At 41.5% G+C, this 26,414-nt stretch overlaps 1 protein-coding gene across 10 annotated transcripts in view; it reads left to right on the top strand.

Annotated features, from left to right (window-relative positions):
- The window catches only part of LOC117388511 (histone-lysine N-methyltransferase 2C-like), a 74,555-nt gene that overhangs the window by 12,576 nt on the left and 35,565 nt on the right, over positions 1–26,414 (top strand). For 9 of the 10 annotated variants that reach the window (XM_055230158.1, XM_055230161.1, XM_055230159.1 and 6 more), the window contains exons 13-31: positions 82–3,647; positions 4,414–5,079; positions 8,102–10,041; positions 10,164–10,268; positions 10,878–10,997; positions 13,182–13,298; positions 13,824–13,925; positions 13,994–14,098; positions 15,028–15,209; positions 16,022–16,186; positions 17,504–17,613; positions 18,012–18,074; positions 20,020–20,122; positions 21,240–21,340; positions 24,107–24,232; positions 24,723–24,824; positions 24,902–25,008; positions 25,439–25,607; positions 25,984–26,061. In XM_055230158.1, the coding sequence (XP_055086133.1) occupies positions 82–3,647; positions 4,414–5,079; positions 8,102–10,041; positions 10,164–10,268; positions 10,878–10,997; positions 13,182–13,298; positions 13,824–13,925; positions 13,994–14,098; positions 15,028–15,209; positions 16,022–16,186; positions 17,504–17,613; positions 18,012–18,074; positions 20,020–20,122; positions 21,240–21,340; positions 24,107–24,232; positions 24,723–24,824; positions 24,902–25,008; positions 25,439–25,607; positions 25,984–26,061 (8,027 nt within the window). The remainder of the gene's footprint in view (positions 1–81; positions 3,648–4,413; positions 5,080–8,101; positions 10,042–10,163; positions 10,269–10,877; positions 10,998–13,181; positions 13,299–13,823; positions 13,926–13,993; positions 14,099–15,027; positions 15,210–16,021; positions 16,187–17,503; positions 17,614–18,011; positions 18,075–20,019; positions 20,123–21,239; positions 21,341–24,106; positions 24,233–24,722; positions 24,825–24,901; positions 25,009–25,438; positions 25,608–25,983; positions 26,062–26,414) is intronic. The other variant, XM_055230156.1, reaches the window with a different exon arrangement.

Here is a 26,414-nt window from a genome sequence, read left to right as displayed (position 1 = left end):
CTCCAAACTTATTATCACTCATGAAGTGAGTGAACTGAAGTTCTAGTGCACATTTTAACTATAATCTCCTCCATGTTGCAGGAGTGTCCATACAGAGTGCATTGTTCAGGTTGGAGAGGCGAGGTTGGGGGCTGAACCTTACACATGCGCCATCTGCAGGCCACGGGCGGAACTGCCTGGGCCGACCACTCCCCATAGCCCCCCAGCCATTACCATACCAACTCCTGCAGTGTTAACAGAAGAAGCTCCACCCATTTCACCTCCGCTATCACATCACACGCAATCCCCCCAGAGTTCGAACGACCACAGTCCGGTTCGACAAATCCCTTCGGAATCCCCAGAAAGTCCGGACAATGTGGATTCTACGCAATCGCATCCTAGTTCTCCATCTGCACTCCTCCTCCGATCTCCAACACAGCCATCGGAGCTTCCCCCAAGCCCCTCTCAAAATGTCCTCACAGAAAGTCAAAGCAGAGACAGTCCGGTACCATTAGAATCAGAACCTTCAGAAATCTGTCAGCCGGCACCTGATTCTGCAGAACCTTCAGAAATCTGTCAACCAGCACCTGATTGTGCAGAGCCTTCAGAAAGTTGTCAACCAACACCTGATTCTCCAGAACCTTTGGAAATCAGTCAACCAACAGCTGATTGTGCAGAACCTTCGGAAATCTGTCAACCAACAGCTGATTGTGCAGAACCTTTGGAAATCTGTCAACCAACACCTGATTCTGTAGAACCTTCAGAAATCTGTCAACCAACAGCTGATTGTGCAGAACCTTTGGAAATCTGTCAACCAACACCTGATTCTGCAGAACCTTCAGAAATTGGCCAGCCAGCACCCCTTTTGGCAGAAACACAAAAATGCCCCATTTCACCATTTCAGAATCCTTCTCTGGAAGAAATAGATTCAGAAATTGAGCTTTCAGATGATCATCAAACCGGTTCACCATCCATGCAATTGAATTCTGTAGAAAACAAATTAGATCCAGAATCGGTAAACCTCCAAGAACGGCTTACCGTATCAGAATCTCCTTCACAAAGCCCAAAAGAAAGTAGATTGAAAAATGAAGATGATTCCACACCAATGCACCCACATAGTCCACAGTTATCACCTCAACCTTGTCAAGTTTCGGAAAACTCTGAGCCATTCCAAGCTGAGCCGATGGAAGTTGGGCAAAACATTTCAGATTCTAACATTTACAGTTCACAGCCTCCTCACAGGAAGCCTGCACACCATTCACAATGTCTGGAACAGTTTGAGCCAGTGGAGGAGCAGCAATCTCTTTCACCAAGTGTTGAGATGTCTGAGGAAAGCCCTAAAAGTCCAGTCTCAAAAGTGCAGGTAGTTAATCTGGAAGCTAACATCACAAGACATTCACCTATCCAACTTGCAGAAGAGACTGTAATAGCCGCAAGCCCCAAATCATCTCCGAAAGTTTCCCACCAAGAAGAATCATCCGAACTGGATTCCACAAAACTGCAAGAAAGCCATACGCAAGCTTACCTCGATGTAACAGATCAACAAAATGTGGATCAAGATTCAGTTGAAGAAATGGAACAGGAAATGATGCTACCAGTGCATCAATGTCCAACCGCATTGGAGCAAAACAGTCCTTCACGTTTGAGTCCTGTAGAGGAGGAAGACAAAATGGAGGTTGGCAAATTGCGCAGCTCATTGCAAAAAGTATCAACTGAAATTCAAATTCAGGGTAATCCCAAATCTCAGAGTGAACCACAAAGCCCTCAATCCGCAAATTCTGCGGAAATTTGCCAAAAATCAGATGAAAGCCTACCTTCTCAAGTTGAAATTACAGAACCACAAATGGAAAGCAGTCCATCTAGCCCTCTCCGAAGTCCCTCTCTTCCACCGACACTGGAAACGTCACTAAGCCTTGATCGTGAATTGCCAGAGACTGAACAGAATATTTGTACACTGGAAAAGGACCTCTTTGCTGCCCCCTGCTGGTCCAAATCATCGAGCCATGCTTCATTCCACTCAGCTCCATGTAGCCCCTCCCCAACTCTCACCACACCATCGCAATGTAGTTTATCACAACCACCTAGTCCAAAACAAGTAGATCTGACACGACCGCTTAAGCCTTTAGAGCTCAGAATATCAGATTTAAACAAAATTGGAGTTGATAGAGGTGATGAGGGCTGCGCGGTATCCCCAAATCTGTTGCCAAGTCCTAATTTTGAAAGCCAAACACTGGAAAAATTGCCTTCTAGCCCAAGTGCGGTGGACCTATCTGAAATGCCTAACAAGGAACTCGAAGAACCGCCAGCTCAAAGTAGCCCCAGTCCTGCTAGCCCCGTCGCACCACAAAGCCTTAGCACTTCAGCAAAACACAGTAGCCTAACTTTATCACCTTGTGCTGATCCAACTGGAGATGCAACGCCACCTCCAAGCCCTGCTCAAAAGCTAGTTCAAGCTAGTCCCTTAGAAGACACTGAAATGCCTGCTAGCCCGATGCAGTCGGACATTGCTATTGCTGAGGCTAGCTCCACGTCCCCAGAGCAAGAAGACATGGAAGTAGACGTTAAAGAATGGCAAAAAGAAGCTAGCCCCTCTCCTAGCAGCCCAGTACAAATAATCAACTCAGAAACGCCCATTTTAGCCAAACCTTCTGATGCAAATCACTTAGAAAGCTCTTTAGAAGCCTCCACTAGCCCAGCGCTAACACCAGCTAGCTTTAGTCCTCCACACTGTAAGTCGCCAGAGGTTAGCCCCGGCGGCGTATCTCAAAGTGCAGCTGAAATAGTCCATAGTCCGCCAAGGTCTAGTCCTGCTGGTCTCGCTAGTCCTGTTAGCACCCAAAGACGGTTTGAAGGTAGCCCTGCACATGCTACTGAACCCAGCTCCCCTCAGCCCGTGGAAAATATACCCTTAGAAAAAACTGAACAAGCTGGTGCTACTGGTGAGACTGAAGCTACTTTGATCCTTAATCAGAGAGCGCAGAGTCCTGTTAAGCCTTGTAAAGATGAGGTTTCTGCTTCTGAAATTCATGATGCCGAGCAAACAAATCCTGTATCTCCCAAGTCGCTTCCAGACACGTTAGAGGTCAGCCCTATTAGCCCTATTAACCACATTAACCACGCTGAAGCCTCAAGCCCGCACCTTAGCCCTCAAAGATCTGCTAGCCCCATCATTCTAAACCTAACATCTCCAGTTCAGCCTCTTGCATTGTGTCCAGCTATGCCACAACCTTCCAGCCCTTCTCAGGACGAAGCATTGACACCAAGCTTGAGTCCAAAACCTGAAGTCCCTGAGTCTACAAGTCCTGATGAGAATGTTCTTATTGATGAAGCTAAAGTTACTCCAGTGACAAGCCCTGTTTCCTCCCCTAAACATGAACCAAGTCCCTCGCAAAGTCCACAGCAGACTGAAATCACACCTACCCTTTCACCATCCAGATCTAAGGCTAGCTCTTTTGTGGCTAGCCCGGCTCATTCACAGATTAGCATGGAAGTTAGCACAGAGGTTTGCACGGAGGTTGGTGCCAGTCCCGTTTGTGATTCTGTTAAGACTGAAGTAAACACTGTTGAGGTTGAACTTCCTGTCTGTGAGGACCCATTACTTTTTTCTCGATCTGAAGCGTCACAACAAGAAATGGAGGGAGTGGAACCAGAAACTGCATTGTCTGCAGGTGAGTTGGCTAACCTGTAAAATATGTTCCATTAAAGTTTTAAAATGTATTAGAGCTGCAACTAACAGTTATTTTAGTAGTTGCTAGCTTTGGTGAAATATTTTTTTTGGAGCATTCTACAACATTGTAATGTTGTTCCTTCATCAAAAACAGACCTGAAGAGGTTTTATGTGTCATTTATGCATGTTTGAGTAATCTAGCAATATCTCCCAGGCCTGATTCAAACCCTCCTTATGGTTAGCTGTAAGACTCCTGCTCATACCCATGCTCCCACATGACAGTTCTCCATAAATATACAAAAACATGCACTGCACCTGATGCAATGTGCAGTGGTTTCAGTAGGGGGATACATACAGATTGTGTTGCAATTGTGCTCTGAAGAGGGAGTGACTTAACTCGGGGAGCAAGGAAGGGGGGACTCAGACTATCAAAATGAAAGTGAAACTCATTAAACAATAAGATAACATTGTGATCTAAATATGTTATGTGTTAGCAGTTAATACCCCATAGAAGTAAAATACCCTCCTTGAAAATTTGAAATATTTTATTCTTTTTTGACATTTTTATTTAAGATGCCACTTTACAAATTAGGATTAAATTTAAAAAATACGACTGCGATTATTTCTATATAGTCACCTGGTCACGATTAGTTCATTAATTGTTGCAACTCTAAAAAGTATAATTATGATTTTAAATTTTGAGTAAGTTTGTAGTTTCATGTATTTTACTTCAGTGAATAAACCTAAACAGTGTCTTCTTATTTCAGCTATTCCTGTGGTGGAGGAGCATGATAAGATGGAGGTGGAGGAGCAGAATGCAGAAGAACCAATGGAGATGGAGGGTTTAACACAACAGACTGAATCAAAACCTGAGGAAGTGAGGGGGCTGCTTAGGATAGAGGAGAGAGAAGACTGGGAAGCTTCAGAAAGGAGGGAGGAGAGAGGAGACAAAGAAGCTTTGGAAAGGAGGGAGGAGAGAGGAGACGAGAGGGTAGACAGCCTATATGGGGCAGATGGAACAGAGGAGAGGGTAGATGACCTTCTAAGAACTAAGAGAATAGACCAGGAACCTTCTGAGATGAGGGAGGAGAGGGAAGAACATGAAGATCTACAGGGAATTGAGGGAGCAGAGGAAAAGATGGAGGAGGATCAGTCTGAGGTGGAGGACAATCTACAGATGACAGATGAGAGGGAAGAACCTGCTCTACAAAGGTTGGATGAAGAAGAGCCTTCAGTGAGAAAGGAAGAGGAGGTGGATGGACAGAGGACAGAGGAGATCAGTCTCGAAGAGAAGGAGGAGGAGGAGGAGAGGACTCTAGAAGAGGAGGAGGAGGAGCAGGAGGAGGAGGAGGAAGAGGAAAGGGAAACTGGTCCATGCAAAGAACCACCAGAAGAACAAGGGGAAGATGTCGGCCCCCACAGTCCTCTATCAGGTATGAGCCCCCTAAACTTTATTTTAGGGAAGGGAAATATTGATATTCAATACTGGTATTCGATACCGATAATTTAAATAAAAGTGCGTTTTATGGCTGTATGTGATACAATCATGTAACAAATATCAGTCACAGCAGCAGGACAAATATAGTATAGTGGTATCAGCCCATCCTGAGTCACTGCTGAGTGTCCTGGCATTTTGTACCCAGCACTTTACTGGGAACTATGTGTGAATGGGGCTTTAGTCTGCCTATAAGTATGAGGCAGTTGTATGTAATGATATCATTTTAATTCAAAGTAACTGCCAGTAACATATTATGATTATTGGGGATGTAGCAACAATTATAATAATGTGTTCAAAAGTCTTACAGCATTAAGACGGTTTCATTTTATCAATTCACATCCTCCTTTGCTCCTCCACTATAAAGACTATTGTGGTATTGCGATCTCATATGAATGTTTGCCTCTCAGCTCCAAATTAGAGATCGACTGATAGGGTTTTTTTTCATGGCCAATGCCAATAGAGATGGTTTAGAATCTAAAGCAATTAATGGCCGATAAGCTCTGCCGAAATATTTTGGGCTGATTGATTTATTTTCCTCGTCTGTCATTTTAAATTTACTACAAACTCCTCCACAACCCTTTTTTGCTACAAACCTTTAAGAGATCTCTGTAGTCACATTTTGTACAGTCATTTCTTCCTTTTAAGGTGTGTGCACACCGGAGTGTTAGGGGTGTCAAGGTTACATGCAAAGTCTATGGCAGATGCGCATCTTGGCCGCCCTGCCTTTTTGCCGTGCGTTTTGAAACGTCAGAGTGCCGCGACTCTGTCTTGCACGTCCATGCATCGGACGCTTTGTTCACGTGTCCAAACCGGCAGACGCCAGAATTTCAAAAAGCTGAGCTCCTGGCATTTGACGCGTAGTGGCAGCTAATCAGAGACAGTGATTTAACAGCATCATTATCCGGAAAAAGTAGAAAGACATCAGCCACAAACGGCAGCTTACTGTATTTTCTGGACTATAAATTGCACTTTTTTCATAGTTTGCCCCGGGGGTGCGACCTATACTCAGATGTGACTTGTGTAATGTGAAATTATTAAAATATACAATTTCACATCTTCGATATTGTCACACTGACAACTGCGTGAGGACACTCTAGGCTTGTGTACCAGTATGGTAGCCACGCAGAAGTGGTGCTTCATCTACGTCCGGAGCAGGGCGGAGTTGTTCAGAAGTGACACCGAGGATGAAGAATTCAGTGAATTTAGTGATTTGGAGTGAGATCCAGAGTAAACGTTTTATTTGATTAACTGTTAATATCTTACATTAGCATACCAGACACGTATTCACTTTGTTGTCTATGCTTCATGCAGTTGAATAAACATGTGTTGTATAACAGTTGATTATACATGTCACAGTTCAATTGTTTGACCACTAGATGGCGCTGTTGAGTTTGTAATACTTGTAAAAAAAAAATTTACTTGACTCATTTTCTTTTATACATTTCATATTTAATTTTCCATTATTTATTTCCTTTTTATTTTTAAGACCATAAAGGAGATAATTTTTCCTTTGGAACAATATTGTAAATGTTTAGGTTATCATAAGTCTAGTTTAAGGGCAGTAGTTAAGAAAACTACTTCCAGTTTTCCCGGTTAAGGCCTTTTTTTTTTTTTATGTTAATGCGAAGTCTTACCCAACAGAGCACTACTTAAGAAACAATTGAGGAGTAAAATACAGCGGCCCCTCGTTTATTGCGGGGGTTACGTTCTAAAAATAACCCTTAATAGACGAAATTCGCAAAGTAGTCAGCTTTATTGTTTACAATTATTATATATGTTTTAAGGTTGTAAAACCCCTCTCCACACACTTCATACACACTTCTCAAACAGGCATTAACATTTTCTCACATTTCTCATTTAATTAATCAATAGTGACTCGCGCGTATTTTACAGTTCCTCTGACCTTGCCTCTTTGACATGGTGCTGCTCCGCTGTAGTGTCGATCGAACTTATGTAAATTTGGCTCAACACATTCTGTACTGTACAGAAGACACGGGATGGAGGAGATTAACAGTGGTCTGCAGTCACTTAGCCAATCAGGACACAGAACTTAATGCACGTTCATACGCTGTAAAAATCGAGCATCCAAAATTGCACACAAACTTTATACCGTTGTCCCTTGCTATATCATGGTTCACCTTTTGCAGATTTTTTTAGGTTCACCGGTTTGTTTACTAGTAAGCCAAAGTCGTGTATATTTTCCATGCATTCATATGCAGTTTTGTGTGTATGTGTAATATGAGCCAAAGCATATGTTATATTTTTTGTGTTTGCTTAGTTCTATGGTGTAAACTGTGATGAAGTAAGACCACATCAGTGAAAGGAACTCTCGTGTCTCATGTTTTTGGACAAGCTGACATATGTTACGTTAGCGGAGCGTATCTGATTAACTGTTAATATCTTACGTAAATATACCAGATACTTATTCAGTTTGTTGTGTGTGTTACGTTAGTGTGCTGTATTGCTTTTCAGCCAGTTGTTCTCCATTTTATTGTTATTATTATAACTTGCATTTTTTGGGGAAATTTATTTTGCAAAATCCGAGACCAAGACATTACATTAACAACGAGACAACAGACATTACATCTATAAAGGCGACTTATAGTCCAGTGTGACTTATCAGTTTTTTCTTAATTATTATCATTATCATTCAATTTTTTTGCTGGTTCAAAGTATAGTCCGGAAAATACAGTAATTATGCCGCTGCCGAGTCGAGCGCCTCCGTTGATGGGTTTTATATAATAAATAAGCCACTCTCTCTAGAGGCGCCCAACATGTTTTTGACGCCCCAGTGTGAATGCCCCATTAGTGATAAAATAAAGCTTTTTGTGTGCAGCCCAAAACAAAATATTGGCCTGTGCTGGAGATTTAAGACCAATAAAAAAGTCCAAATATGGGCTCAAAGATCAATATAAATTCAATATAAATGTACTGATTCTTCTGTTTTATGTTCACAGGAGTCCAGTCAACACCAGCCTCACCAGAAGAGCACCGCTCACCCGCTTACTCTGCTCCTGCCTCCCCCCTCCACTCACAACAAGCTTTGTCTGCCCAGAAAGCATCACCTCACTCTGCCTTATCTCCTCCTCCCTTCTTCTCTCCACCTGCATCTGCCCCTCCTCCATCCTCCCCTCCTCCATCCTCCCCTCCTCCATCCTCTCCTCCTCCACCCTCCCCTCCTCCACTTTCCCCTTGCCCTCCTCCTCTACCTTCTCCCCCCAGAGCTGGTTCTTTGGAGGGTTCCCTTTTGATTCCCTCTGTGCAAACGGAAAATGACCTACCCACCAATCAAGAAACGACACATATCACACATGATCAGAATGAGGAAATGGAATCCACAAATCAAATCGAAGAACCCACAAATCAGGAATTTGAACCCACCAATGAAAAATTAGGGAGTCAAGAAGTCAAGCTGCCCAATCAAAACATTTTTAATGAGAATGAAGAATTTAAATCAAACAATGAGAAAGAAGAATTTAAAAATCATTCAGAATCGGCCAATCAGGAAGAAGAGCTTTTAAAAGATTCAGAAATGGATGACAACTCCTGCTCATCAATGTTAGAAACAGGCCAGTCACAAAGCTTGTTTGGGAATGTGGCAGTTGAAAGTGCCAAAGAAGACCAATCAGATACTTTGGAGGAGCAAGAGGGGGTTTCCAGATTTGTTAATGAAAAAGAGGAGGAAGGTGCGACATCTGAAATGGTGCAGAGAATAGTCGAAAAAACTAACCAATCTGATGGCACAGAATTAGAGGAGGAGTTCGAAATGATTCAAAATGAAGAGGTCCTTAAAATTCAAGAAGAGATGTTGCAGCAAGAAAAACTATTGGTGTGGTCCAAAAGTTCAAACATGGAAGAAATATCCCACAATGTGGCTTCTGAAGAACTGAAAGGGACTGAGCCTCGAATAAAAGACAAGTTGGTGGAAAATCCTGAATTATTTGAACAAGAGGAGATTGAAGAAGCATGGCCTAAAATTACAAAAGGAGAGGAATCTAAAGAAGCATTAGAGACAATAGACCAATCAGAAAAAGACGATTTGGAAGAGGTTAATGCAAATGAAGGCACCGAATTTAAAATGCAAGACAAGAAGGAGGAGGAAGAGGGTGTTCTCATTGCTGACTGGGAAGAGCCTAAGGAGAAGACTCCAAGAAATGAACAATCAGGAGGCATGGTTTTGGAAGAGGGACAAAAAGAGGTAGAGATTACTCAACAGCAAGACAAAACTGTGGAGGAGACTGGGGAAATGGTTGACCAATCAGAAGTCGTCTCATTAAAAGGGGAAAGTGTGATTGGCAAAGGGGCGGTTTTTATCGAAATGCAGGAAGAAATTGCAATAAAAGAGAATGAGGAACTGGAGGAGCCTCGAGAGAAAGCTGCAGCAATGGTTGACCAATCAGAAGTGGAGGAGAGTGTAGTGAGGGTGGAGCTTGATGAAGACAAAATTGCGGATAAGCTACGGACGCTGGAGAGGACGGAGTTTTCTACTAATGACGAGGAGGTTCAGTCAGTGGAGATGTGTGAAGACTCCCAGGACAAGGAAGAGGGTGACTCTGAGCTGGAAGACGCGGTGAGCCCAGTGTTGGACTTGGACCCCAGTTTGGACATGGAGGTGATGGCTCTCATCTCATCTGCCTCTCCACCTCCGTCTCTGCTTGCTCTGTCCTCTCCGAGCCCCACAATGGTGCTCCCTCGTCGGGGTAAAGGTCGGTCAGTGCTGCGGTCTCTCCAGTCCGGCTGCAGGGCTGAAGACGACCTCACAGTTCGGCTCAGGCAGTCACCATTCTCCACTGAGGCGTCGCCGGAAAACTCACCAACGCGCCTTGCCCTGACCCCGCCCCCTCTGTCACCCCTGACTGCATCGCCCAGCAACAGAGAGAGCCCGCCACTGTCCAGGGTAAGTGAATGTCATTTGAGCATAATACAGTTCAAGAATATCTAAGCAGCTATAGTAGGGCTCATTATAATCATGATAAATTATTCAACAAACTCTAAAATGTTTCCTCTTCTCCTTCAAAGCCTCAGATCCCTCCCACGGTGATTCCCTTCACTCCCAAAATTGGAATGGGGAAACCGGCCATCACCAAGAGAAAGTTTTCCCCTGGACGAGCCAGGGCCAGACAGGTACAAAGTTATACAACTTTATAACTCCGGTCTGTTCTGTGTCATTTCTGTGACGAAGCGTAGTTACGGTCAATACATTAATGAGTAATCAATAAATCAATTAGTTAACAGGCTCTCTGTGCCACATGGATTGTGGAAAATATGGGATTAAATGATCAATCTGCTCTGGTGTGTTGAGGGTTTAGAGTTAGGCCTGTCACAATAACACATTTTGAAGCACAATATATCGCTACAAAGAAATACTGCGATAAACGATAATATTGAATCTATTTTATGCCACTGACATAATTACAATAAAGCAGGATAATCCCAGTGAACCATTTTTAAAGAGACATCATTTTAAGACCTGAGCTGCAACAAATACATAGCAGAATGGAGCAATAATTCACTATAGAAGTTAGTTATTCAACCCTCTACAGCTCAAATCTTATCTTATTACAACAAAAATAACTCAAATATCAACGCTTTTACAAAAAAATATACAGACGATAAATATTGAGCCCAGAAATATATTGCTCAAGCTTACATATATTGAACGATAAGTCGATATATTAATTCTCGTGACAAGCCTAATCAGACTTTTTAACATCTCTCTGTTTTGTTCATCAGTGTTCATGGTGGAGCAGCCGCAGAGCCGTCAGCCCACCCTCCTCTTCTCAGGACTCAAACGATGGGTGGGACAGCCCTAAGCCCCGTTCTCAGGACTCCCCTCTGTGGGGCATGAAGACGGTAAAAACAAAGACCCCCTGAATCTCACATCTAGGGAAGAATAGGAGACTATAGGGATACATTTACCAGTAGGTCACTAGAGCTCATGATAGAACGTCAAAAAAACACGGTCATCATGGTAATCCGCAAATGTGTCAAGTGATGCATTTGCCAAAACATCACTGATAAATGTGTCACACTATAGTGTCAGAGTAGTTTTGAATGCATGCAAAATTTAGATTTATCATCTTAAACTGATAGTATACAATTTTCTGGGAGTGGAAAGCCAATAGCATATTTTCATGGAAAAAGAACATTTGGAACATTCTCCACGGAGATGGATAAATTTTATGCCATTCTATGGAAGATTACAGCCAAAAGAATGTCTAGGCCAAATAGGATTAAGGTTTGTGAAGATGCAAGGCCACTCAGGGTAAGGACACATTAAACAAAGAAAAAAACATGATTTTGTTTTAGTTTACATTTAAAAGGTGCATACTGGGGCTTTACACTGCGTTCCAAATTATTATGCAAATATTTTTCTCTGATTTTGCCAAATTGTCTGTATAAATGACAGTCATCATAATTTTCAAGTCATCAACCTTTAGAGTACAATTTGAATGTTAAACAAACCTCCCAATGATAACTGTATTTTTTCAAAAATAAAAACTTAAAATGTGCTGTTCCAAATTATCATGCACAACAGAGTTTCAAACCATATTACTGTTGTAAAAAATTGAAAATGGTCATTTGTTTGTTTTTCAATAATAATTGGCATATTACTGAAATCAAAAGCTATTTCAATCAAAACATCTGAACAGTTAAAGTTACATTTTAACATAGGACTCTTATTTGATAGGAGCTTCACAATTCTTGAACTTGTGAGTTTGTGGAGAGTTTCTGCTTGAATTTCTTTGCAGGACGTCAGAATAGCCTCCCAGAGCTGCTGTTTGGATGTGCCCTCGCCCTCATAGATCTTTACTCCATAGGTTCTCAATAGGGTTGAGGTCAGGGGAGGATGGGGGCCACACCATGAGTTACTCTTCTTTTATGCCTATATGCCAACCAATGATGCAGAGGTATTCCTTGCAGCATGAGATGGTGCATTGTCCTGCATGAAGATGATTTTGCTATGGAAAGCTCGGTTATTCTTTTTGTACCATAGAAGAACGTGGTCAGTCAGAAACTCCACATACTTTACAGAGGTGATTTTCACACCTTTAGGGACCCTAAAGGGGCCGACCAGCTCTCTCCCTGGGATTCCGGCCCAAAACATCACTCCGCCACCTCCTTGCTGACGTTGCAGCCTTGTTGGGATGTGGTGGCCGTCCACCAACCATCCACCACTCCATCCATCTGGACCATCCAGGGTTGCATGGCACTCAACAATGAACAAGACTGTTTGAAAATTAGTATTCCTGACCCCACTGGAACCGTTTCTGCTTGTGAGCATTGGTTAAGGGTGGCCAAATATAAGAATTATGCGTAACTGCAAGCCCCTGGAGGATCCTACACCTTGATGTTTGTAGGACTCCAGAGGAACCAGCAGCTTCAAATACCTTTTTGCTGCTTTGTAATGGCATTTTAGCAGCTGCTCTCATAATCTGATGTATTTGTCTGGCAGAAACCTTTCTCATTGTACCTTTACCTGCATGTATCCGTGTGGGCTCTGAATCAACTACAGATCTCTTAATAATACGATGATCACGCGTATGTTTTCGTGAAATATCTAAGGTTTTCATACCTTGTTCAAGGTATTCAACTATTTCATGCTTTTCGGCACTAGAGAGATCTTTTCTTTCCCAAATTGCTTGAAAATGGCGGTCTGCTTGATAATGTGGAATTTCCTTCTTAAGTAGTTTTTCCTTTGATTGGACTTACCTGGCAAACTAATTGGCACAGGTGTCTGAGATTGTTTTCACTGAACCAAAGCCCTGAGAAACAGTACCATCCATGAGTTTCACTGGAAAACAAAAAATGTTACCTTTTATAACACTTAAGCACAATCTGCATAATCATTTGGCATGCTGTAGAATCCCCATTGTTTAACATTAGACCAATTGAAAAAAGTGCAATTCCGAGCTCTATACTATGCATATATAGGCAACAGCAATTGGCGTCTGTAAAGATGGGTCCAAACTTGTAGTTATCTCTGTGAGTCTAAAATCTTCTGTTTGAATTGTGTTTGATCATCTCTGGTTTTAGGGCCGTGGTTCTGGGTTTCCAGGCCGCAGGAGGTCCAGAGGAGGAGGCATTGGGTCCAGAGGAGGAAGAGGACGGAGCAGACTTAAGACTCAGGACAGTCTCAGTGTGTCCCCTGGAGTGAGTGCTTCTGTCTACATCATAAGCCCAGAATAACCAGTCTGAAAACCTGCTCTAAAGTTGTGCATGTGCTATAAAAAAAATCCTGTCTGTGAATACTATTAATGTGTCAAATTGTTTGTTTGTGAAGAACGAGTAAGAGTTGCAGGGGAGTGTTGTCATAAGTATTAAAAATCAGATATTAATTGATGTTCAAATGAGTATCTAGTTTCAATAGTAGTTTTTGCAAGTATAAAAAAAGTCATTTACAGGACAGAAATAGACTATAGACTAGTATATGTCCAAGAACCGCTATGGAACCTACCTTGACCACTTAGGGATTACACAAGATATAAGGCATCTTAGTAAAAGAAAGTGCTACCATTTATTGTCACATTCTTTTGTTTATTGAGTCTATTCAGTGTTTTTATTGTACTAATGGAATCGATGTTGAATATCGAGTCTATTCCTTATTATAGAAATTGTTTGGTATTGTGATAATACTATTCAGATCCTGATGATTTGTCCTTTTGTCTTTTGTCTCAGGGTGGCTACATGGAATCATTCCAGATGAGAGACGAGGAGGAGAACTCGATGCACAACACGGTGGTCATGTTTTCCACCTCGGACCACTTTACGCTCAAACAGGTACAATCAGGTTATTAAAGACACTGTCGCTGTTTATATACGACTCTCACTGTGGTCTCACCCTGCAGGACATGTGCGTGGTGTGTGGGAGCTTTGGACAGGGAGAGGAGGGGCGACTGTTAGCCTGTGCTCAGTGTGGCCAGTGCTACCATCCATACTGCGTCAATGTCAAGGTCTGTGGGCATATTTATACTGCCCTATGGGCACAGTTATTGTCTTATTATTAAAAGCCATATTTATTTGTTATTAATAAGTGTGGAAGAACATTTGTTTCATCAGATTTAGAAAATCAAATTATAATTTTTTTTCGCTGTTCCCTCATCAAAAACATGCCTGAAGGTTTCAAATGTCATCAATGCATGAGTTTTTTTTCCGATCTCTCACTCTCTCTCTGATGTGCAGTAATTTCTTATGCTGTTTTAGGTAAAATATAGCATTTTCATGACAAAAAAGTAACATGGTAACTTAAATATGTGTTGGCATCAAATTCAGCGACTGAAATTCATTTGTCATATCATAAAATCCAAATTATAAAAAGTAACCTTTTTTGAACTGAGAAAAGCATATTTTTCCATGGTTATAAATATCTGTCAGTCTGTCAGTCTTCCACAAAAGGTTCATGAACATTAAACTAGATAGATTAAACCTCTGCTTGAATAACAAAGTAATGCTTTTCACTCCAGTGCCATTCAACACACAAACAAAAATCAAATGTCTTCCTGTCAGTCTTCGGTCTGCTGATGATCAATTTACAATGCAGTTAAAATTCAGTTGCACAGCCCTTACTACAAGCACAATGTTTTAAATATCCCCTGAAGCCAGCAATAGCCATGTTCCAATGTTATCTTATTATTGGCCTAAAGGAAATAAGTCTAAAGCAGTTGTCAACAATTATACAGTATACCATTCATATACCATTCAAACAGGAGCCACTTTCAAACAGTTGAGGCTCATTAGCTGCACTGGGGCCCCCTAATAAATTTATAGTTATGATGGTGACTATACTTGGTGCTTCTGAATAGCTCTAAATGGCAAATAAAACACAGAAAAAACTCTTCATCTTTGTGCTAAAAGTTAAATCTCTATTCTCTCCTTTTCTCAGATAACGCGCGTGATCCTAACCAAAGGGTGGCGTTGTCTGGAGTGTACGGTGTGTGAGGCGTGTGGAGAGGCGAGTGACCCTGGGCGCCTGCTGCTCTGTGACGATTGTGACATCAGCTACCACACATACTGCCTGGACCCACCCCTCCACAATGTGCCCAAGGGCGCCTGGAAGTGCAAGTGGTGAGGGGACAAAGACAAAACAATAGTGGTTATGCGGATGACGTCAGAACATTCCGAATTTTTAGGATGAAAGTCAATGGCAGTAATATGACACCTTACACTATGATTTGGGGAAAAATTATGATGAGAAGATGATCAGTTATATTTATTGTAATTGGCAAATTATTATGGCATAACGGTTGGTTTATAACTCAAGGCAGCTAAGCTGTTATGCATAATACTATAATTTTATGTTGGGTTTGTTATTAATTAAGGTACGCCTTTGTGATTAGTTACTGAGTCCATTCAATTTGCTTGCGCTTGATCTTGCAGCCCTACTAGAACATCTGACACTAGGGCTGGAAACATGTGTTTGCACCTACGTGTTGCTCTTCTGTAACCCATCTTCTCATTTTTTGAATGGACAGCACCGCAGAGAGTGATTGGCAGCGCTCTTTTATTTCACTTTGCTTTTGGCTGCAGTTACTGGTTGGGCATGGATGCATTCAGAGCATCCTAATTATTAACTGATGAGTTTATAAGAGTTTATAAGCGCTTGTCACAACTTTCAGAGACCAAAGTGGAGTTTTGTAGTCATGGTAAAGCTAACAACTGCCATGCTAACAGCACACTTCCTGATTCTTGGACTATAGAAATGCTTTCTAATTTGAATACAATATATCTGTACTGTGGCAATTTTGCTCAAATGTATAGGTAAAAAAAATCATGTACAGGGCCTCCTAAACCATTCAACTCAAAAATATGCATGTATATTAATGTATTGTCCTTAAGCATGTCCCTCTGACCTGTGCCTCTCACCTGTGCTCTCTCAGGTGTGTGTGGTGTGTGCAGTGTGGTTCCACTTCTCCTGGGCTTCACTGCGACTGGATGAACAACTACAGTCTGTGTGGGCCCTGCTCCAGCCTGAGCCGCTGCCCCCTGTGTCAACGCACGTACTCCCAGGACGAGCTCATCCTGCAGTGTCAGCAGTGTGACAGGTAAATACAGTAGACAGGAGCAGAGCTTTTCCATTCACTTGTGTAGATTAAGTTGATGTCCAGACAGTAGTAGTAGAGTTGTAAAAGCTATCGAAAATCAGATACTAATTGATACTAAAATTAGTAGTATTAATACCTGCTCAAATGTGCATCTAGTTTCAATACAATAGTCACATTCACAGAAAAACAAACCTTTTCTGAACAGCTTTCAGTGTTTTCCCTACCACTATATTGGCAGGGCACCCAGCCCTGTCAATCAAATTATGCGGCTCTTGTTGCCTGTCGGCAAAATGCGAATCCTCACCAAATTTGTTCCTTTCGTCTCTATAAGAAACTACTGTATTTGTAGAAATCCAGTCTGTATACTTTGAATGACGGCCTTGATTAGACATGCAAAGTAATTTGGTCCGGATTTTGCGTAGCGGAAATCCGCAAATCCGTCTCCACTCTCAGCAGTGGTAGCAGTGCTGTTTCTACTGATAATTCGACAGGGACAGATGCAGAAACTGTCCCTGCAAAGGAGTTTAGCTATACTAGTAAACTATACTATTAAAATGCTTATTAATGCTTAATGGCACTTTGTAAATGGTTAAAATGTAAACCTAGCAGTTTAGATAAAGCTATTGGCATCATTTGTTTCACAGATAAATGCATGGGTTAGGCTCATAGGATAGGCTGCAAAACAGTAAGTGAAGGTGTTGTGTGACTGTTGTACTAATTTCGTACCTGTGTTAATTCAGAAGCACACCACAAATCACTAGCCTATTAGGTCATAAGTTGTGTAGAATTCTTAACAGCAGATAATGAGGCCTAAATATAAAATGGAACTATAAGCCCAAATTTCCTAAAATATGTTTGAGGTGTTTTACAGTTTAAAATTTTACTTTTCAGAGCTTTTAACCATGTTATAGTTGTTTGCCCTCAACATTTACCCTGGAGTATTTGAAGTGTTTCATACATGAGCAGTCTTTAATTTTCAAGACGCCATATTACAGATCACCTCCCACTTTCACCGTCACCGGTACACACCCACTGCTCTGTATTCAGATTTTATAATCAGTGATGGACCAAGGTTTTGGCAGTCACATAGTCATTTTGGTCAATTGAAAAAACCTGCACAGTTCTTTGTTGTGACGACATTTATGGCGTCAGCTCCTATTGGCCTTTACCGTTTTCTAATGCAGAAGTCAGCGGACTAGTTTCTTTTAGTAAGCCGTTTTAGATTAATAATTTAAAATGTCCAAATTACACACAAATGAACTATATAGCAGACACAAGTACAATATGTATATATTGTTGAAACTGTTCTCTTTGTAGATGGGTGCATGCGGTGTGCCACGGCCTGATGTCAGAGGAGGAAGTGGAGTCCACAGCTGATGAAGGTTTCGACTGTTCACTGTGTAAGAACCACGGCAGAGGCACATACGGTGAGTATACACTGGTTGGGAGGGTTGTTTCAAGGTTTAGGGGTAAACTAGGGGTAGGAGATTTATCGAAAAATGGAAAATATCACAATGGCTCTGTTGGCAAAATGCTAAATTTGAATATGAAGTAAATTGTCTTTTAATTAAAACTGTAGTAAGTAATCTCCAAAAGAATTTCTAGAATTTTATGGTCCATTCACATTTTGTGCAATACTTGAACCTCAAGCAACACATATATTAACACGCCGAGAATGTGCTAGAATGTGCTGAAATGTGCCTATAAATCATTTTCATATTGTTACTGAGATAATCTAAAAAAAGAAATTAGCAATTCATTTTGGTCAATTTTACCCAGCCCTTTGGCTAATCTTTGATTTCCTCGGTGTATTTCTGTGTTGCAGCTCGGTCGGACAGCTTCGACTCTCCGTACATGGCTCAGATCATCTCCAGGTTCAGAGAGCCAGGTCAGTGCTGCCACATGACTACGGAAGTCCAGAGGCTCAAACTGCACAGCTGTACTTTATATGGCAAATATTTTTTACAGGGGCTAAAAATAAGTTTCAGCATTCAAAACTAGAGTTACTTAACTGAGTTTCTATGAATTCCGGATGATTGCCAAAGGGTGGTACTTTGCACCTGGATATCTACATGTGTGTGAGAATAATTACCAAATGTGGATGTGACCTGGGTGACATCAGAAAACCCATATATACCTGACACTCCTGTTACACTTTTCTTTCGAAATGCACTTGCAATAACTCCGGACAGGAAACTCCAATAGGGAGGACTGGGCAACACTTGACATCTGGCAATGGTCAGGGTGGACAAACATAGAAGCAAATGCGTCGCTCAGGCTTTGCATAGCACTGTCAGCCCCTGCATCCTTGAGAGACTGAGAAAGGACCAGGGCTAGGTGAGAGAGGGAATTGCCTGGGCCACCTTAGTTCTTGTTAATGAAGTCATCTATAACTCTGCAGTGAGTACATGGACAACAAGCCTCTGGCCGGGCAGCATCAGCTGGCACTACAACTAGGCCCACAATAATGTCATCAACAGAAGACCTATGATCCAATCCATACCTTGTTGCATCCTACATAACACTCAAGGTATTGCAGTCCCATGTGAAATGAGTAAATGTTGGGATCCACCCATCATTGTTGGTGCTCTTCATTGTACGGCAAAGAAGCTGCAACACTGAACACAGCCTTCTGAGAGACTCTGGAAAAAAGCACTTGTAGAAACGACCTCCATGGGTGTGTCAATCCCAAATTTTGACAAGGCCAGCGGAATAGCCTGGTAAATGGAGGATAACTCTGACAGATAGATTAGGGGAATGGCAGCCTTCATCCTGACCATCCAGTTAATCTGCACCACCTGCTCTGAGCAAGGAATTCGATGCAGCAATGGACATAGCATCTTCCTGAAGGTGATCAGCACCGGAGTCTGATCATCATCGTGAGGAGTGGGGCCAGGCACAGTGGGGGGAAGGCCGGGCTGCAGATTAAGGTTCAAGGACTTAATCTGAGCAAATTCAGAGGCCAAACTATCTACCTTAGCAGATAATGCCTGATCATGATGACTGGCGATAGGGGCCTCCGCGTTTGGGCAATTGTGGCGTTTAGGGTCTTTAACATGGCTAGAGGCTAGGGTCAGTTTAGGCATAGGACTTTCAACCACTGCCAGACTAGCAGACCTCTCTGCCATGATTTATGCCCATAGTGTCTGGGGTTTGGGCACCTGAAACAAGCACTCACCAAAGACACTTGTTTTAATTGCATGGAGAGGCAATTAAAAGCCTGCTAATAGCTGTCAAACATGGAGTGTACAGTATGGTTTTAAATATACCTTGCCGTACACTGCAAGAGAGGAAAGGCAAAAAAAGATGTAATCCGATAGCAACTTCAACCTGCTGCTGATACAAGAAATGTAGAAAGAAAAGTGTAATGGGTGCGTCAGTTATATATGGGTTTTCTGACGTCAGCCAGGTCATGTCCATGATTTGACTTGGCTGCACACACATGTCGATATCTAGGTAAAAAGCACCCCCCTCTGGTGGTCAGAAGGAATGAAATGGAACTGTAATCTTTAATCTGGATTTGACTTGAGCCTTGAAAATCTTCCATTTCTCAGCAAAATTATTTGCCCAGAAGAGTGCACATAACTATTCTAATGGGTTAATGTCTAAAACTAGTCAGAATCTTCTTGAGATACTCAAGCTCTAGTTAAGTAGATACATTACTTGGATACATACTCTATTTAATCAAAACTTCCCAAATTGAAATTATTTAGATTTTAAGTTATTGTAACTTTTTCCCATTTTGAATGCACTTTTGCTTATTTTAGTTTTAGTATTTGTTGTCTTCTTTCCTTTCCTCCCATAATGATGTCTTCCTCCTGTGTTTGTGTCAGAGCTGAAAACATACACTCAAGATGGCGTCTGTCTGACTGAGTTGGGCCTGTCTCATCTCCAGTCTCTGGTGGAGCCTCTGACCTCTCCGCGTCGATACCGCAGGTCAGTGATGATTCAGAATCAGAGGTGGTTTATACTTACAGGTTATAGCAGACACAAGCACAATAGGTCTGCTTTAATTTTAACACCCATGGATCATTGTAAATAAATGGTGAGTGGAAACGGCTATAACATGGTTAAAAATTTAGCAGAATAGTTTGATAATATTTTAATGTTAAAGGGCATCTAACAAATTACATAAAGCATTTTAAATTGATCCCAAAAGAAAGAATTGTTGTTTTCCTCAGTATATGGCCTGGCCATGCCTCACAATAAATCTCAGAACCTCCAGAATTCAATCAGTGCAAAGGCTGCTCTAACACTGATTCATGATTGGCTGCAGGTGCTGGGGTTTAGGTAGTGACCATTCAGATCAGAGAGACTCCTTTTTGGTTTAAACCAACTGGATTTCATCATTGAAACTGGCAACACAAATGAGAAACTCATGTGATGCTCATTCTGCTTTCTGATTGGATAATCGTCTTGAGAACAAAGACACGAAATTAGAACATAAACAATTTGGCCATCATGGTTACATGGTAAATAGACACATTTTTATATAGCGCTTTTCCATCTTCAAGGCCCTCAAAGCCCTTACATCAAGAACCACTCAACCTATCTCACCCCAGTGTTTGCCTACACTAGTGTATGAATGTGTGATTAAATGGATAAGTGTCTTGCCCAAGGATACAATGACAGCATTCTTCTATGGGAGCTGGAATCACACTGCTAACCTGTGGATCTGACTGCTGTACAAATGATGTTAATGTCGAGAGCAGGATTCGAACTGCCAACTTTTGAATCAGTGGACAAACACTACCAACTGAGCTACTGTTGCCTCATGTCCAATGCTTTTGTATGTAAGGATGAATCAGCATTATAATTGTTTTCAGTAAAAGTTGTATTTGATTTGAACATGTGTGTGTTTATCTTGTATGTGGGAGCCAGATAGATGAATTAAATTATAAGATAAATGAACAGATAAATTTATGAAATTTAAAATAAAACTTACATGTAATATATGTAAATGATGCGGATGTGCCAAAGGGATAGTGAAATCTAAGAAGATGTTGTGGCTTTCTATCAACAAAAAGAGTCATAAAAATTTCATATTATTCAGGAACAAGCCCAAACTGAAGCTACGCATCATCAACCAGAACAGTGTGTCTGTGCTGCAAACACCAGAGCCAGAGACGCCCACGGAGCAGGAGCCCCCCAGAGGTTAGCACTATGTAACACATTTTGTTTTGTAAACACATGTTTACCCTACATCAGTGGTTCCCAAACTTTTTGTAGTTGTCTAGTCTCTTAGAGTTTTGATGACTTGTCATGCACTCCCTACTGCAACCTCTGAACACGTATTATATAATGGATGGAATATTTCAAAGCATGTGTATCACTTTTAAAACTTTTGGGGAAGCCTGTAGGAGATCCAAAAAAATCTAATTAAGAGAAAGGGCCCAGTCTTGCCACTTCTACCATGCAAAACACACGTAGTAGGCATAGACTTGGCACATTAGATTAGACCAGTGCTTCACAAATAGTGGGGCATCCCCCCCTGGGGGGGTGCAGAGAGATGCCGGGGGGGGTGCGTATGACTCCGTGTATGACACTGTAGGTACTGTAGACAGCGCGTACGCAGCAAAGAACAGGAGAGAGCGCGAACAGATCGTGACACAGGGCAGTGAACAAGAAACACTTTTGCTAAAGAGACACTATGAAAAACATTTTAACCGGGATGAAAAGAAAAGCGGAGATAGATGGAGGTAATGAGAAGCACGAAAGTCACCTGAAAAGTAAGACGAGGAAGTCTGATGAAGCATATTTAGCACTTGGCTTCACCCTGACTCCGGTGGGACACGAGGACAGACCTGTGTCTGAAAATGTTTGCAGCGGACAGTATGAAGCCAAATAAGTTAAGGCGCCACCTCATTACACCTCAGTCACGCTGATAAGACGCTGGAGTTTTTTCAGCGTAAACGTGCCAAATATTAACAACAATCATCCCGCATTGTGAATGTCACTTAAACCAGCAAGCACTGTTAGCATCATATAAGGTGGCTAACCAAATTGCTAAATTGCTTGTTTTAATTTGAGATTTATTTAATTTTAATGTATTATTTTGATATTTATTTCATTTTCATGTATTCATTTGATGTTTATTGAATTTTTTTTATTTATTTGATATTTAATTAAATTTCATTATAGTTTATTTTATTTTTTCAATATCAAATGGTTTAATCAGTTGTTCCAACAATATATATAGTTCAAATAAGGATAAAAAATAAAATAAAAATTATAATAATTTAATTATTTAATAATAATCTTTATGGGGGGGATGATAGAAAATAGTTGAGAACCTGAAGCTCCATGTCCACTGCCTGATCTGCCAGGATTTATTGATTTTAGCGTGACTCATAGACATTAAATTACACCAGAAATGGTCAAGCTGACTTTCCCGCTAATTGGACCTAGCTGGCTACCATTGTGCAGATAGCCAATTCTATTTTATTTACATAGCACATTTAAAAAAAACTTCAGCTGCCTAAAGTACTTTGCATAAAAAGTCATAAAAAAAAAAATATAAAGATGATACATTACAAACAAAGACTATGTTTGTGATACATTATACCCCACCACAGTGCATTTAATGTTGTGAATATCTTTAGATACAACAGTCTTGTCTCATGTGACTGGAGCCCTTAAACACAAGCAACATACTTGAGTTGAATGTAAGCACTTTCAGAGTGCATCTCCCCACTTGGGAGCATATATCTTCGGAGGGAGAGCATCGCATCTTCCACATCCAGTGCAGTTGAGTTTACTGGACTATACGCACAGCTCTTCACAGATTCCTTCATTTTGTAAACTAAAATCTCCTCTCCTCCCCACGATACTGCATACCTTCTACGACACTCTGCAGCGTACTACAGTTGGGAACCACTGTCCTACATGCAATTAACCTCCCCCCTAAAACAGGGGTCGGCAACCTACAACTCTTTCATCCTTATACTGCTGAAGTAGTATTTCATCGAAGTGTATTTTATTTGTGTTAGTTCTTTTTTTAAATTGGAGTTCCAAATTGGAAGATTGTGATCTTGAAATATTAAAATAAAATATTTTTATTATTTTTCGTCGCTCAAAATAAGTGTCACACTCGCAGAAACCGGTATACCCGCCAAAATGCCGTTCATTTATCCGCTACACTCAGCCCAAAGGTGATATAAGGGTGACAGCTCATGGCATTTTTTGTTTGTTACATGGATAATTTAAGGTCAGCTTTTTAATTCATTTAAAAGAGACTTTTACCTCAGAGTGTTTTTTTGTTATTTTTTTTTTTTAAGTTCTAAATGTTCAAAATGTGTTCATTACATAAATAAAATACAATTTTCTCTGTAGCACATCATGGATTTCATAAGCAACACACTATAGCTGTTTATACAAATTTAAAGGTAAAAAAAAAAAACATTTTAGATGTCAAAAAGTATTTGCGGCTCACGGTGTTTTCTTTTCCGTTGCCGACCCCTGTTCTCAAAAAAGTGTTTTTTTTTTGTTTTGTTTTTTATTTTTATTTTGAAGAACACCCAGTGACATAGAAACACTTACTTACTTATTTACAGCTTACTATTTACAGAGAAAGTTGTGTTGATGTATAAAAGTGTTGGGGGGGGGGGGGGGGGAGTACAGTACGGTACCTGCATTATTCTGTCTTGGTTGGTTTTCTTTGTAAATATGTGTGTGTGGGTGTGTGTGTGTGGGGGGGTGGGGGGGTGGGGGTGTGTGTGTGTGAGTGTATGAGTGTGTGTGCGAAGATAAAGAAGTAATACTAATAATATTAATAATAAAAGTAAAGATAAAGATTAAAAAAAAAAAAAAAGTGTTATTTGAGGAATTGGTTGTGGTTGAAGGGGCAGATGGTGCAGATCAGTAGCCTCTCCTAAGGACAGCTGTGGCTTCATGGATAATAAACTGTGTGTTATGTTTTAGCAGATCTGGACTGTGAGATGAAGTCTGACTCGAGTCCAGAGCGAGAGCCTCATCACGAAGAGTATGGCCCCAAAGAGACAGAGACGACCGAAGGGAAGAAACGCAAGAGGAAGCCCTACAGACCTGGTACTCACTTATACAGTATAAACCAATACAATACATCAAACACTAGGGATGGGAATTGAGTCTTATTGAGTCCTTGTTTTTACTAGTTTATACACTTTAAAGTCAGTTGTTAATCTTATTTTGTTATACAAAACTCAGATTTAAGACTTTACTTTTCCACCATATAATGAAATTGAACAAATAAGTTACCTCTTCTCTCTTTCTCTCTTGCTCTCCCTGACTTTCTCTCGCTCTCTGCCTCTCTCCCTCTTTCTCTCTCCCTCTCTGTCTCTCTCCAACTCGCTTTCCCTGTCTCTCTCCCTGTCTCTCTCCCTGTATCCCCACTCTCTCTCACTCTCCGTCTCTCTCTCCTTCTCTGCCTCTCCCCCTCTCTGCCTCTCCCCCTGTCCTCCCACTCTCTGTCTCCACCTTCTCTCTCGCTTCCTCTCTGTTGCTGTTTCTCGCTCCTTCCCTCTCTCTCTCTCCTCTCCTCCTCTGTCCCTCTCTCCAGGTATCGGGGGCTTCATGGTGCGGCAGCGTGGCGGCAAAGGCCCGAGCAGAATCAAACTGTGCCGCAGCGACTCCACAGACACATATCCAGGCCGAGACGATGGTGAAGAATTTAAACAGCTCAAAAATGCTTATCTCAAATATGTGTATTTGATTTTAACACTGTTTATACTTTTACAGACGGAGATGCCATGGACACGTCAGCCGACCACTCCATGGAAAAAGTGAAGAAAAGATACAGGAAGAAGAGGACCAAGCTGGAGGAAACCTTTCCTTCATATTTACAGGTCAAAAAATTGACCAAGAATGCATTTATTTCACTGTAATAACTCCAGGTTGATTAAAGGTGCGCTCTGTAACTTTTCTGGTGGAGGGTCTGACACCTGTTTATGTCTATAGAGATATTTTTGCTTTGTTAGGAGTGTTCCACAGTATGGTATTACATTTCTCTCTCTGGAGACTAGCAGGCCAAGTTACAGGTCAGATTTGTGAATATTCGAGCTCGCCCACTAATAGAGTGCATGTTTTTCAAGTAAATTGAATATATGCAAGATAAATTAGTCTAATTCCATACTGCGGAACATTCCAGGGATAGCTGTAACATCTCTATGGAGACAAGTATTTACATCATACCTCTTGAATTAAAAGTGGCAAAAATTTGAGATACTTTGAATTATTTAAAATCCTTAAGTATTCTTCCTTTTTGTTTGTGTTTAGGAGGCATTTTTTGGTCGTGATCTTCTGGACCGCAGTCGTTTGATTGATAGGAGGGTGGGCCAAGAGGCTCCATGTCTGAGCCAATCAGGACCCACTCTTGCCTCAGGCCCAATGAAAGGTCCCGTCCCTGTGCCGCATGGCCACGCCCCCCAGAAGCATGGACCTCTGCGTAAGTATTCTGTTCAAAGGAAAAAAGATGAAAAATAAAGGATGCAGAGGATGCAGACGAGTGAGTCAGAGGATTACAGAATGCAGGAGAGAGGGTCAGTTGGAGCAGAGGATGCAGAGGAGATGGTCACATAGAGCAGAGGATGCAGAGGAGAGGGTCACATGGAGAAAAGGATGCAGCGGTGAGAGGGTCAGATGGAGCAGCGGATGCAGGGGAGAGGGTCACATGGAGCAGAGGATGCACAGGTGAAGTTTAGATGGGGCAGAGGACAGGGTCACATGGAGCAGAGGATGCAGAGGAGAGTTTTAGATGGGGCAGAGGATGTCCGAGCCTCATTTTCATCTCATTCATTCGTGTTTGTGTTGGTCATATTCAGCCATTTCAGAGGAGGCGCTGGTGGATCTGTCTGATGTTCTCAACACGGACCCTCACATTTTGGCCACAGGACAAACAGGTAACGCCCATTCACCACATCTCACCAAGCTAACCATCCAGAGGTAATAGGACTAGCACTATAGTTCATAAAGTCACCATGTTTCACTACACACATGACTCCTCATACGTATTTGCTAGGGCTGCACGATTGGGGACTTTTGTGATGAGCATTGCGATTTAGATTTGTGATTTATGTTTTAATAACAGGATTCTGTTCAAAGTTCACATTTTAAACCAGAATAACTGACAAAAAGACTGAAATATGAACTCACAAACTAATACAAGAATCACATTTCAGAACGTGTTTGTATCAGTCTAAACTACAGGGTAAGACGGGAGATTGTGGTTTGTGGAGGAAATTATGGAACTTCA

Source organism: Periophthalmus magnuspinnatus, chromosome 20, assembly GCF_009829125.3.
Source record: "Periophthalmus magnuspinnatus isolate fPerMag1 chromosome 20, fPerMag1.2.pri, whole genome shotgun sequence".
In the NCBI taxonomy this organism is placed as follows: Eukaryota; Metazoa; Chordata; class Actinopteri; order Gobiiformes; family Gobiidae; genus Periophthalmus; species Periophthalmus magnuspinnatus.
This window is presented reverse-complemented; position numbering and strand designations above follow the sequence as displayed.